This window comes from Vicia villosa, linkage group LG3 (assembly GCF_029867415.1).
Source record: "Vicia villosa cultivar HV-30 ecotype Madison, WI linkage group LG3, Vvil1.0, whole genome shotgun sequence".
Lineage (NCBI taxonomy): Eukaryota > Viridiplantae > Streptophyta > Magnoliopsida > Fabales > Fabaceae > Vicia > Vicia villosa.
This window is the reverse complement of record NC_081182.1, coordinates 215,516,789-215,532,018: the sequence shown is the minus strand read 5'-3', so window position 1 is coordinate 215,532,018 and position 15,230 is coordinate 215,516,789. Positions and strand designations below refer to the sequence as shown.

The 15,230-nt window shown below is 31.9% G+C and overlaps 1 protein-coding gene and 1 long non-coding RNA gene across 2 annotated transcripts; both read right to left on the bottom strand.

The window, feature by feature from the left end:
• Positions 1 to 478: 478 nt before the first annotated feature.
• Positions 479 to 1,085, bottom strand: LOC131657371 (uncharacterized). Its single transcript, XR_009300631.1, has 3 exons — positions 903 to 1,085; positions 713 to 757; positions 479 to 528 (listed from the first exon to the last, which is right to left on the bottom strand). It is a non-coding gene; the product is annotated as an uncharacterized LOC131657371 (long non-coding RNA).
• Positions 1,086 to 13,284: 12,199 nt separating this feature from the next.
• On the bottom strand, positions 13,285 to 14,454 carry LOC131659928 (oleosin-B4-like). Its single transcript, XM_058929039.1, has 3 exons — positions 14,310 to 14,454; positions 13,584 to 14,229; positions 13,285 to 13,315 (listed from the first exon to the last, which is right to left on the bottom strand). Exons 1-3 carry the CDS (start codon positions 14,452 to 14,454, stop codon positions 13,285 to 13,287), a joined length of 822 nt encoding a protein of 273 aa, XP_058785022.1.
• Between the last annotated feature and the right edge of the window lie 776 nt (positions 14,455 to 15,230).

Genomic DNA, 15,230 nt, shown 5'->3' with positions numbered 1-15,230 from the left:
AACTAATACTTTGACCATTAGTTTAATATTTAACACTGTGCCATAAATGAATAAAAAAATCATTTGGTATTGATTCTGAAAGCATTCAGATCTAAATTTTTCAACAAAATCTGAAGGCCTCAAATACCTATTGCATACATTTCAAACATGTCTCATACACTACAAGTTGGTTTTAAACCAGTTTAAAAATAGTTTGAAAATGAGTTTAAAACAACCCCAATTCATACATGCAAGAACACATTCAATCCTAATTAGCATACATTTCAAAGACACATACATTTCAAACATATCTCATACACTACAAGCTGGTTTTAAACCAGTTTGAAAACAATTTGAAAATAAGTTTGAAAATTAGTATAAAACAGCCCCAATTCATATATTCCTACAACACATACAATCTTATTAACATACATTCCAAAGACACAAAGTCAAATACACTTACAATTACAATTACAGTGCTCTTCTCTAAAACTCTTTCCATGCTACTTTGCATTGATGATCCATGCTACTTTGACGTTGATAATCCATCTGTCAAAAAGATGGACCCAATATGAAAGGTAATACATACTCAATTCAATTCATGTTTTCAATTCACTTCAAGAAACATCTTTCAATTCACTTGAAAGTAAAACAATTTAAACTGTAGAACAACTTTCAAACACAAACAAAAACAGGTCATGAAAATTATAATTTTTCCTCAAAAGAAACTTACGGTTAGATGGTTAGATGGCTCATCTTGCTCTATGAAATGTTCCATCTGTGCAATTCAAAACAACAAAAAACAATATCAGAAAACAACATTGTCTTTAGTCCAAATCAAAACAACAAATAACAATATCCAAAAACTATAATTTAGTTAGGATAGATGGTTCAAGACAGACAGGGTACCAAAGCCTCTTTACCTTGTAGTCAAGAAGAAAAATGATAAATGAGCGATCGATATCAGAAAATGTTCAGGTAGATATGAGATTGTAGATGTGCAAATCGTTGTAATGAAAAGAAACAATAACATAAAATATTAAAAAACTAATACACAAAAATGATTTGAAACCCTAAATCAAAAAATCTAAAACTGAATAAAACAAACCAACCTTGCAAACTTCTGAAGAACAAATATCGCAACTTCAAGAAGATGGTGGTTGAGTTGCTCGTCGCTGTCGTGTTGCTTGTAACACCCCTTTTTACCCCATAAAATAATAAGCATATAATCAGAGAATAAGCATGCATATAACTCATAAGGGCGTCACATCGACGTTTTCAAAAAAACTAAAAAGCTTTTAAAACCGACAGCATTTATCCATAAAATACAATACACCTGGTCATTTCAAATAACACCTGACATATAATCATAATTCATCCAGAATATGCATTAACAGCGGAAAGTAATACTCATGTGTTTCATATAAATGATACATGTCCCATGCCATGATCATAATATTTGGCTTAAAGCCTCTCAACAACAAGTAACCAATTAAACAGGTTTACAAGTTATAACAAAATACATAAACAAATAGAACATGAGTTCAACATCTAAGCTACCTAGTGTTACATGACCAGAGCATTGACTCGCTACTTAATTACCAAGCGACTCGGAAGAAACTCCGACTAGATCACACGCCAGCTACTAATCGTCAAACCTGCATGTCGCCAAACGAGGGCAACATTAAAACAGAAGGGTGAGAATACGAACCATTATGAAGAAAGTATAATGAGATACAATGGTTAAATCAACAATTATAGGAATGCATTACACTTGCCTAATCATGAAATTAATGCTAATCATAATTCACATATATTAAGCATACACCAAGTATAAGAGTATGATATCTCAATACTATATTCTCAATTATACACATGGCCATAATTATCACATATCCCCGCATTTAACCAATTACGTATTCAAACATCACCCATTCTCAATTATCAACTAATACAAATATCACTACAACACCAAGTGTACATAATCAATTACCAAACTCATACACATAGCATTACGACATCAATGCACATAATCAATTGTTTACTCGTACACTTATTACAACAACATAATGCACATAATCAATTATCACAATCATGCATATATCATGACAACATAATGCACATAGTCAACTATCACATAACTCTAATGTGACTCAATGAAACATGTGACACTATGCATGTGGTACCAATGTGAAATTCTAAGTTTCACCGGCCTCCGATTCATATCTCTAGAATCTAAGCCACACTTCCGATCCGGACAAGACCAAAGTCCACCAATTGTAAACATATAGTTTACGGCTTCCGATTCACTCTAGAATCCAAGCCCGCTTGTGTTTCAAAGCAAATCCACATGTGTTTCAAGGCACACTATGATATGAATGTATGTACAATATCACAAATATATGCAATTAAGATCATCTCTACCATCTTAACTTTCCGCATATCACAATAATTCAACTCTATGAATTATCCACCAATTGTACACAACATTCACAACACACACACATCATTCACATATAAGAGGTCAATTAATCAATTACGATTCACACAATCCAATTAACACTAGTAACCATACTATCTCATGTTAATTATCATTTTTGTCAATTATACATGAACACACACTTTCAACATCAAGCATTTAATCATTAATTTAATGCTAACCAACTAACCACAGAGAATCAATACTAGCACAACATCATGGCATATACATATATTATTCTCAACATACATATTCAAGTCAAAACACAATTACGGACGAATCCTCAAAATACCGTAATTTACCGACAAACCGAATAATTGATCCAAGTCCAAGTATATTCCAATCAAATAGACTCATTGAAATTAATTCAACTATTAACTATCAATTAATATCACCTACTGCCAACAAAACTATTTTTTTTTTTAAAAAAGAATGTCGCGCTAGCTTTCTAACGCTTCGAACGGTACTCAAAACGGACTCACGGTTTGAATGTTATGAATTTATAAAGTTTTAACGAGAATGTAAACACCGACATCATAAACTGACAACTCTAAACATGTCAGAGTTACGCAAAATAATTAAAAATATGACTCTTAATAACTCGAAACAACTCTAACAACTTTGTTGACAACTCTAACAACTCCATTGACAACTTTAACGGAATTAAAAATAACTTAAATCAACTCGTTAATTTAATTATTTATCTCTAATTTCAAAACTCTAAAAAAATTATTATTAATAATACTAAATTATTATATATATATATATATATATATATATATATATATATATATATATATATATATATATATATATATATATATATATATATATATATATATATATATATATATATATATATATATTAGTAACTTGAAACACTGTATTGTTTTTTTTCAAAATGACACAGAGTGTCGCTACAGGAGAAACCAAATTGAATACATACTTATATATTTCATCCAACCAGTATGTATCAGTATATTTTCATTCAATAGATGTAGCAATAGATCAAATATATATCATAAAAAAAAGATGTTATAGTGGATCTTAAATTGATACTCCCTCTGGTCCCATTTATAAGAAAATATTCTCTTTTTAGATACATTGAATAAATAATGTATCTAGACAACATATTGTCCAGATACATTATTTATTCAATGTATCTAAAAAGGGAATTTTTTCTTATAAATGGGACCAGAGGGAGTATATCTTATCAAAATATGGTTCAAGGGCTATCACTACAGTACATTGATAATGTGCTATAAGAACACATGCAATAATTTCTCGCTACAGTATATCCCACTTTACCATTCTCCATTTAATTTTTAATTATACTACATAGTGACATAGTGAGTAAATCTACAAAAGGTAAAATATTGAATTGGGTTCTTAATTTATCCCTCAATTTCACCAATCTAATAATTTCAAACACAATTAATCATCATATATTAAAGATTACTCATCAAAACCTAACATTATCAAAACCATAAAAATTAGGGATTTCAACCTAAACATATTTCTACCCATTGACCCAATCATACTAACCCATAATAATAAGGATTCTCCCCCTTACCTCTTTAATTTCTCCTCCAAACCCTAGCTCCTCTTCCTTGTTCTTCCCCTTTCTTCCTCTTTTTCCTATTTTCTTTCCTCTTCTTGTCTAGCCGTGAGAAATGAGGAGAAATGAAGAGGAACTTATGTCATTCCCTCATTCTTACCTTTCTAACTATTCTATATGAGCCTAAATATAACACCCCCTATTTACTCCCAACATAAATAATTAAGCCCAATAAAATATAGGGTCATGCTAACGAGTGCCCCAGGGGCACTCTTTAAGCATTCTAAATAAAGAAAATATTCTTTCAAAAGTTCACCATTTCAATTTTCGATGCATTAATTACGCATATTTCCAAGAAAAACTTACTTTTTAAAGCTATTAAAGAGTGCCCCTGGGGCACTTGTTAGCATTTCCCTAAAATATATACTATATATTATTTCTATTTTAGTTACTAAATTAAATAACACCAATAATTAAATAGACACAAATACACACACCAAGTTAATTAATATAATCAATTATTATACTATCTAACAATCAATTAATTAATTAACACACCAAATAAAGTCAAATAAAATAGTAAAATAAATACTGATAAAATCCTCTAATAACTCAATGTCTCATATTTCCGGTCAAATCTTAATTACTCGAAAAATTCCCAAAACGCTAAATATTAACTCATTAATATTTCTAATACTAAAAAATATTAAAATTTTCGGTTAAATATCGATCCGCTATCCCGAACTAATACCGACTAAATCGTCCCAAAAAGCGAAAATTTCAATAAACATCACAAATGACTAAATTAAGAAAATAATTATTAAAAACACCAAATAATATAATTATTAATATAATTAATAAAAATATTAATAAAAATCGGGATGTTACATTGCTCACCATCGTATTGCTCGTCGTCGTGGTGTTTTTCGCCCGGAAGGTGAGTGATAAAACGAGATGAGAGTGGATGTAGTGAGGTGGTGGCGGTTTTGTTCTTCGTGGTGGAATTGATGGTGGTGAGTGATTGTTATGGTCGGCGGTGTTTATGTGAGGAGACGAGAGTAAACGAAAACATAGAAGCTCTGCCAGGGTTTTAGTAGCTGCTGAGTGAGTGAGGGAAGTAAGAAAACTCATCCACTAAACGCTACACGGGCGGGTCAGGGTACCCGCGGTCTAGTCTTTTCTACCCGGGCCCGCCCATCTAACCCAGTTAAACCCGATTATTACACCCGTTCAACCCAAAGGCCCATTTGAACCCGCCCAAGTCTATTTTTTTTCACGGTTTTATGCGGTTTGGATTGGGCCGCGGGTCCTTGTCCAGCCCTAGTGTGCATAGTTCATAAGGAAGATCGGCCCATATATTCAATCGAATTTTGCTCAATTGAACACTTGGGGTGCTTGAGGTAGAGTGTATGATCGGCTAAGCATTGAAACATAAATTTCTCAAAATAAAGAAGTGGAATGTTATTACTTTCTCAATTTTTCTCTACACACTTTCTTTCATTAAAAAGAACTTTTCAGTAACCAATAAAAGTACATTAATAAAATACTTATTAAAATATGGGTAATGCTAACTTGTGCTCCAAGGGCACATGTTTAGAAATCTATAAATAAAATGTTTGTGTTGAATATAGAAATTTTGTGTTTGAAAATTGTGTATTGATGATTTGATTAAAAGTTCATAATTAATTTATTTCTTTACTTTTTTCAATACAAACATTTCATTTATATTTGCTCTTGTAGCACAAGTTAGCATTATCTTAAGTAGAAATTAATTTTAGTGAAAATATGTGAGTAGAAATTATAGTTCACTATTAAATGAATACCATTATTTTGGCTGCTCTATTCACTCGTCGACCTAACTGTACGCTGTCAATTGCGTCTTAATCAATTGCAGTTATAGTTTCTAAATGTGGCCACAAGAAACACTAATTAATAAAGCACGCATATCATAAAGTATTTGTCAAATCTCTGAATTACTTTCACATATTTTTCTTATATTATTAAACTACATAATAAATTTGTGTGGTTCGATTAATAAGTGCCTAACAAATACGTACTATGTAGTTAGTTAGATGGTCAATTTATGACTCATCAATATAAATGAGGACGAAATCTCAAATGTAATTCAAATCTTTAAAATGATCATTATAAAAGCTCACTAAAAATTTAATTTTACACCGTGAGTATATAATTATTAATTTTGTAATACTCACATTTTTATACATTAAAATTACTTTAAACTCTGCAATTTTGTGTAAAATTTATTTTTAATATGGTTTGAATTATGGTTAAATATTCAGTTTAATTGAGAATTGATATAAGGAGCGCTAAGAGTCTCACATTAGATAATATATGACATGAACATATCTTTATAAATGGGGCAATTCTCACCTTACAAGCCGGTTTTGTAGGAATGAGTTAGACCCAACCACATTTCTTAACATGGTATCAAAATCTGGTTTAAGATCCGATGTGCCACCTACTATCAGGTTTTCACTGTCGGGCCACCCACCATTTATTTTTATGCTTCAGTTGTCTAGTCCTGTGCGTGACGGAGTGTGTTAAGAGCCCACATTGGACAAAATATGACATAAACATGTCTTTATAAGCGGGGACAATCTTCACCCTACAAGTCGATTTTGTAGAGATGAGTTAGACCCAACCATATTTCTTAATGCTAAGTATGATAACGTGGGAGAAAAAGAGTAATGATAACTAAAATAAATAATATTTAGTAAAGGGGAATGATAAGTTTACATCAGTTTCATACATTTACACTGTATCTGCATACATACAGTGCACAAGTTTTATTTTATAAACAATTTGTTTTGTCTTGATTGCTGTGCAATAACTTTTTCCTTTGATAAAATTTATGGTGTCAAATATGGTGTATGCAAAAGGAGTGTTAAAATAGCAGAGCTCTTTAGTAAATTAACGTGTTAAACAATGTTACTCCATTAAATTCACATGACTAAGAATAAAATAAAAGATAAATACACATATAATTTGTTTATCCAATTCGATCAAATTGTTCTATAACGGAAAGAAAGGAACTTTTTGATTCACTATACGCTAAGAGTTGTTAAAAAAATTACAAGAAAAGTTACAAGAAAATAACCTTCTAAGTTCACAAGAATATCTCATGTTTTCTATCCTAGTGTTTCTCAATCATCCCTCTTTTCAATATATAAATCACACAAACCAAAGATATTTAGAAGACATCCCAAAAGGTCTTTTATTTTTAGAACAATGAATCTTATGAATCCAACTATTTCTGTCTCTAAATTTATCTTATTAGGATTTTATCACCTAACTGTGAAAGTGATAGAGAATCACATTTATAAAGGTCATAAATCTGGAAAAAAAACTATTTCTAGACCTAAAACGCACCTAGTGCGTCTGACCCGTCCATCTTACGTTCGACCACTCAACTAGTCCCCCGCACCTAACACATCTTACAATGCTGAAAATTGAAAATTTTGCTGAATCACTTGAGGTTTTGAAGTATACTTCAATAATTCTCCACCTTGACTCAAAACCTATGATGAGTATATATTAACCACCAAATCTTGAATCACTCCACAACGACCTTGATCAAGTCCAAGAAATGCTTGAACTTTGATCTAAACTCTTGCAACCAACTACTATTTATTTTTAGGTAGTCTAACATTCTCTCAAATATGGTTTTTTCATTAGTCTAGGCAGCTCACCAGTCACAGTCTTCATCCCTTTTTTACTCTTTGCTTTTGAATGTCTCTCTAAAGATGTTTGGTTCCAAGTATTGCGACTCTTCAACTACATTTAAAGCATAACAAATAGTATCACCATAATTGTGTCTCTAAGGTGGTATAGTTTTCCTCCTTACTAAATCACGAGCGAAATGATAATCAAGATCCACTGTAGGTTGTCTCTCATTCTAGAAGCAATAGCCTTAACTTTCCCTTCATGCCTAGTCTCTTTAGTAGAAACCTCAATTTAAAGCTAAGTACGCTCCACCATAATTTCCATAATTTCTTATTCTTTCACCTCCAAGTATTTCCACTTCATCTCCATACGAGTCTCATATAATGTACGAACTTTGCTTATGGTGAATTTTGATCCTTCAAGTTCCATCTTCCAAAACTTTTAACCTTTCACACCTTCAACATAATCAATTAATATACATTTCACAACATTAACATCAAGTTTTTCTTGCTTAATATGTGCAAAGACCAAAGCTCAAAAAACCTTTAAATTATAATAGTCTACTAGTTTCCCCTCTCCGAAAATTCATAGGCATCTTAAAGTCTATTCTCGTGGATGGACATATGTCGACCATGTAAGTTGTCATATAGACTCTTATCCCTCCATAAACTCTTTGCTAACCTAACTCTTAACAACATGCATACGATCATCTCCTAAATGGTCATATTTATGCATTTAGCTAGGCCATTTTTGTGAAAAGTTCCAACAACGTCTCTATACCTCATAATACCTTGTTTCTTACAAAAGTCATTAACCTACTCTAAAACAAATTTCAAGTCATTGTTAGTTCTTCTTTTGCTAACATGTCATGGTCTCAAATTCCATAGTTTGGCTTTATCATGAAAGTCTCTACTAGCAAATGATGCATGACCAATAATAATAGAACCATCTAAAATACATAATCCACACGGTTTATACCCTTTAGCCATGATCCATAAAACATGTAAAATTTTCAACACTCAGTGTTCAACTCTATTGCAAGAATATAAATCATCAACATATGCTTATGAACAATAAACTTCGCTTAAGATTGAGAACATGCCTCACATTACGTAGAAGAAATTCACAGATATCAAATATTTTAAGTCTAATCATACCAATACCATGAACTGTGCAAGCCATATTGTTATTGAGTCGGAAAAATCCACCTTCTTTCAAATATAAAATATCAAAGTCTTATTTCCATGGAAACATGTGATAAGAGAATATTGCGTCAATACCCATACTCTTAACTGTCCCCAAACTCGTCACCACTGGTGAACTAACACTCTCATAACCAACCTCATATAAGGAAGCCACTATTTGAACAAAAATCATCATTTTCCTTTTCTCGGGACAAACATTCTTAAAGTGAACAATTTTATGAAAAGTCAAACATTTTAACCTTGAATTATCAAAACCCTTGGATTTGGACTTCAATATACTCTCACTCATTCCTATTGAAGCACTTAAGCCTTTACAGTCAACCTTCCAAATTTCCATTATGATAGTTTCTTGGACCTTATAGCCACTGAACCTCATCCATGGCGATAAATCCTTTCTTACCATAAATAAGTATTTTAACGTGCTTAAATGACTTGGTTGGTGAGCTCAACAAGAGTATACCATTGTCCTTATCATCAAGTTTCGCCTCAATATTTTGCAAGTCATCAATGATTTTGTTGAATTCTCTCAATTGATCCATAATAGATTTGTTTTCTACCATTCGAAATGAGTATAATTGTTCTTTTGCACGTAATCTATGTGTCAGTGACTTGATCACATTCAACGATTCAAGCTTAACCCACATCTCCATAATGATTTTCAACTTGATGACTTCCTTTTGGACTTTATCTCTGAGGCATACGGTAATGACACTTATGGACTTATCCACCATCTATGTCTTTATTGTTTGTGTTAGGCCCACGAGTATCAATGTATCACCTTTCAATACTTATGGATACCTTTTGTTTAATTAAGATTGCTTGCATATTCACTTTCCACAATCCATAATTGTTGTCTCCACAAAAGATGATGTTCCATTTAGAACCCATGGTGATAAATTGTAAAACTAACCTTTTTATCCCACGGTGGGTACCACTTGTTGTAAAAATTGATATAATGAGTCTCACCAAGAATGATGATGCATAAGACAAAGAATAATGACAACAAAAAATTGATGGCCTCAAGAAAAATTAATGTGCCAAAGAGTATTAACGAATCCACACAAACAAAAACAAAATAAAAGACGAGTACACACTTAATTTATTTACCCAGATCGATCAGACTGATCTACTATGAGGGAAAATATGATTTCTCTATTTCACTACACTTCAAACGTTGTTACAATATATTACAAAATGATTTACAAGAAAATATAATTTCAAGTTCATAAGAACGTATTCTATTTTATTCAAGTGTTCTCAATTTCTCCTCCTCTCAATATATGTATGAATTACACAAATTTATTATATTTAGAAGTGTTTACCAATCGCCTTAAACATCTTCAAAGATATTCGAATTCTTAGAATAGTGAGTCTTAAGAATCTCTTTAATTGCCTCTAAGTTTCTCTCACTAAGATTTTGTAACTTACTCGCAAAAGTGATAGAGAACCACATTTATAAAAGCCTGAAACCTAAAAACCTTATTTGGGGACCCAAAACACACCTAATACGCCTGGCCCATCAGTCTCGTGCTCGACGAGCCGCTTAGAGCCTCACGCCACCAAACATGACATTGCTGAAAACTGAAAAGGTTTGGTCAACCACTTGAGATTTTGAAGCACACTTCTACTCAACTTATGTTTAATGCATTTACAATTCACTATTTGAAAGAGTTAATTCATAAATGTATTATTCACTATTGAGAGAATTAACTCTTAAGGTAGAGTTTGAGGTAATATAATCTTTTTTTAAGAAAATCAAATTACTTAATAAGAATCAATTTGACATTCATATTATTAAGAGTAAGAAGGATTTTTGAATCTTTTATGGTTAGATGTCATTTAAAAATTTTAAATTTAGTTTGTACAAAATACCTTACACGAAATTCTCCGATTATTTCTAAGAGTTTAAAGGTAATGCACTAACAGTGTAAACTAATTTTACACATACAATCAATTAAAATTCTTGTATTTACCATGTCATATTAATTATTTTAAATTAACATTATGTTTTAATTGGATACATGGTTCTGATTGGTTGACAGTATAAAAATATTTTACACTGTCAGTGCATATATTTTTTTCTCTATTTCTAATACTAAAAGTTATCTAAAAAAATAAATAAATTATCTTAATAGATTAATTTGTCTCAAAGTATTATTTTATCCAAACACCTTAAATATATTCTAGTTGAATTTTTAAAGAGACTAGTTACGAATTTGCATTACAACTACACAATACATTCACACATAGAATAGAGGAGGGTATCTTAGATGTTCTATTAGTATATGTTAAAGACACTTTCACGAGGTTTTGATTGAAGACAAACGAGTTGTGAGCAACATATGTAGTGGTTAGTTGCCTAGTAGGGAGAGAGATACCTCTTTTCTAGGGACCAAAACTTGTAAGGCTAATGCACATGGGTTTGTTTGTTTCATCTCAATTTATAAAGTCTTCAAACATTGCATTATACCAAGTTGGTTGGACCAAAATTGTGTTGTAAGTTTTGTAACAAACTTTCTCCAAAATGGTAATTTTATGTGATAGCAAATTATATGTATTCAAAATAAAAAGGGAGCTAAGACCATAGAACCCGGTTTAAAAAAAAAATAAGGAAAGAATAAAAGAAAATATTTTATCTGCACTATTGTGGTTTTTTTTTTTATAATAAATATACATATATCATAAAAAGAGATTAACTGATATATACTCCATCAATATAAAAGATATTTTACACAGTAGATACATACTCTATATTTAAATAATTTTAGTCCCGATCCCCATGTACGCTAGTCGTCCAAAAAAATGATGATGTGTCATTTTTTTATACGTGACATACTTTCTGAACAATAGAGAGTATATAGAGCATTTTCTAGAAAACAAAGAAGATGAACGAAGAATCTGAGAGAGAAAAAAAAAAGAAGATAATCGGAGAAGTGAAGAAAAAAATATCGTTGAAAACACAATGAATAATTAATTTTTCTTATGTCAAATCAATGACACGTATCTTAAAAATAGTAAACAAAATTTTTTTTTAACAAAAACTAACTAAAAATATTAAAAAAATTAAATAGATGCATTACTCTCTATTTCTTTTGGTAAGAAGGAATTTGATTTGGTAGATGAACCCAACAAAGAGATTAACATCTCTCTATGAAGTTATGAAGTTAAGTAATAGTGATTAGCCTTAATACAAATACAAACTAGAAATTCGGTGAGAAAACTACAAAGTGTAGCAAAAAGAATCCCATGCCATAAGGTGCATGGTCTTGAATTTCCCTCCACTTCCATTAACTACAAAGATCCCAATTGCAGGAATATGTTGTCTCAAACCCTTATACTTACAAATATTCATTAAATTGATCCAGAAAATAGTATTGTCTCCTTTCAAGTCTACATAACCTTAAGAAAATTTATTAGAGTAATTTGCTTCCAAAATCTCAACAAGCACTTAAAAAGAAAAAGTAAAAATAAAAGATAATATTTTTACAAGGATTATTTGTATGTTAGATACTTATTGCGTTAAGTTGTACTGACTACTGACGCTAATCTCTAATTTTGTTATTAATTACTCCTTCTGTCCCTATATAAAAATCCATCACACGTTTTGTGCATATTAAAAAAGTTGGTAGTATAATTGATATGTATGTTTGTGTTTCTTTCTATTTCAATATAATAATGTTTATAGATAACTAAAAGATAAACTGATACTTACGCTATTACTCTTTAAAAAAGACAAAATCAATTATTTCAAAAATTATATTTATAGTTTAGGAGATATAATATTACTATTTATAAATTTTTGAATTCTATATTAAAGATCAACTATTTTTGGTGTTAGAAAATTAAAAGTGTCAAAGACAAATGATACGTAAGCATGTTAATCATTAAAATATAATTTTTTTATGTTTGACCATTTTACTTAAAACAACTTTAAGAGTTGTCTGTCCAAGTAAAATCACCGGTCCTCAATGTTAGCGTACAAGGTGATGAAAGCAAGGAGGAATAAAGGAGAGAAAGTAAATGGCGGCTGCTATTCATTAAAGAAGGATAAAAATGATTGATACATTTATGACAACTACCACTAGTCTATTTATATACAAACAAAAGGTACCACATAGGCCCTAGTAGAATAAACTTAACAACTAAGTTATCACTATAATAGTAAATTATAAATTATCCTTTAATACTATCCCTTAATTTATATTTCTAAACAAAACAAACATAAACTAGAACTTAATAGTTAAGCATAACAAACACAAACTCCAGAACCTAAACACACTTTTGGAACGCAACATCAGAAGCTTCTGCTTCTGAGCAACAGTGCTTCTGAGTAATCTCCCCATAAGCTTCTGACTCTAACAACAACTTCTGAATATGAATTACTTCCAACAACTACTTCCAACACCATCCCTTAATTCATATTCAGCTCATCAAAACTACAACACCAATTTCATCCCTCAAATGGATAAAGTGTTCCGTCTTGACATCCTTCGTCAAAACATTTGCACGTTGCTTCTGGTTGCTACGATGTGCAACTTCTGATACTCCATTTAGAAATGCTGATTTCTCCTTGAGAACCCATCTGACGCTAATGGTTTTCTTCTCCTTTGGAAGCTTAGTTAACTTCCAAGTCTTGTTTCCTTCTAAAGCCTCAAGTTCTTCTTTTATAGCATTCAACCAGAATTTTTTCTCGAGTGCTTCTTCAATACCCAATAGTTCAGAATTTCCTTCTGATTCTGGAACCATATCTCCTTCTGGATTTTCTCCGGAAGTTTGACTACCACCAGAAGTTCCACCTTTGTTAACTTTTGGGTCTTCTCCAAAACCACCACCTTTAGAAGTTGGTTCGCCTTCAGAAGCTCTGCCTTCAAAAGTTTCACCTTTAGAATCATGACCACCATTAGAGGCTGAACTACCTTTAGAAGTTCCTCCTTCATAAGGTCTGCCTTCAGATTCGTGATTACCATCACAAATTTGATCATCTTCGGAAGCTTGTCCTCTAAAAGCATGACCACCACCAGATTCTTGATCATCATCAAAATATGGATCAAAATCAGATTCACCACCTGACTCATCTTTAGAGTCTCCAAAAGATTCTTCATCTTTTGACTGTAACTCTTCTTCAGAACTTTCAAGTTCCGACTCACATTCAGAAGAAGAATCTCCTTGAGATTCTAACTCATCTTCAGATTCTTCTTTAGACCCAGAATCACATACGAATTCTGACTTATCTTCAGCTTCAGAGTCATCTTCTAACTCTGACTCTTCTTCCGAAACCTCGGATTCTGACTCATTTTCAGAATCTTCAATGTCATCTTCTAACTCTGAGTCATAAAGAAACACTCCTTCAGAATCAGAATATTCGGAGTCATCTTCACCCCTTCAGAATCAAGAAATGACAAACTCACAGGTTCCTCATCAGATTCATAAGCCATTAATAGCACAGGTTCATCATCAGAATCTCCTCTAGCTATTTTTGCATCTTCTTTGTTTGACCAACAATGTTTAGCAAAGTGGCCAAACCTAATACAACAGTAACACTGAACCATTCTCTTTTCATACTTCTCCTTTCCCTTATGATGTTTCCCCTCATCAGAATAGAAGACTTCTGACTTCTGAGACCTACCATGTTTTTTCTGCTTCTATTCCTTCTTGACAAAATAAGCTTTCATAGCCTGCTCAACCTCTCTCTCAGAGGTTCTTTCAGTCAGACGTAACTCTTGCGCCTCTAGACTGCCTTGCAGCTCTTCTATTCTCACAGTGTCCAGATCTTTAGAATGTTCAATAGATACCACAATGTAATATAATTGAGGAATAAGTGACCTCAAGATCTTCTCAATGATTACCTGTTTAGAAAGAGTTTCTCCATAAGCTTTCATCTCATTAGTGATCAGAATCACTCTGGAGATATACTTAGAAACTTTCTCATTGTTCTTCATGTTGAGATTCTCATACTGCTTTCTGAAGGACTGAAGTTTCACCTTCTTCACTGATGTGTCACCATCGTAACATCTGACCAGTATATCCCACGCCTCCTTCGACGTCGTCGAATTAGCAATCTTCTCAAACACATTCGCATCCACACACTGATGGATGTAGAACAATGCTTTCTGATCCTTCTTCTTTGTATCTCTTTGCGCCTCTTTCTCTTGTTCTGTTGCATCTGCTGCAACTGGAACATATTCTTCAGTGACAAGATCTAGAATATATTGAGCACCAAATAACACATGCATCTGAATCATCCAACGATTCTAGTTCTTGCCATCAAACACTGGAAGTTTGGTATTCGAACTGCTTCCTCCACTCATATTAAACCTTATACAGT

Excerpts from the sequence above, each read along its gene's own strand:
- LOC131659928 (XM_058929039.1), bottom strand. The coding sequence starts at position 14,454 with ATGGTTCAGTGTTACTGTTGTATTAGGTTTGGCCACTTTGCTAAACAT. Across the intron at positions 14,230-14,309 it reads ATCTGATGAGGAACCTGTGA|AGTTAGAAGATGACATTGAA; the intron begins GTTTGTCATTTC and ends TTTATGACTCAG. Across the intron at positions 13,316-13,583 it reads GCACTCGAGAAAAAATTCTG|GGATGGTGTTGGAAGTAGTT; the intron begins GTTGAATGCTAT and ends ATATGAATTAAG.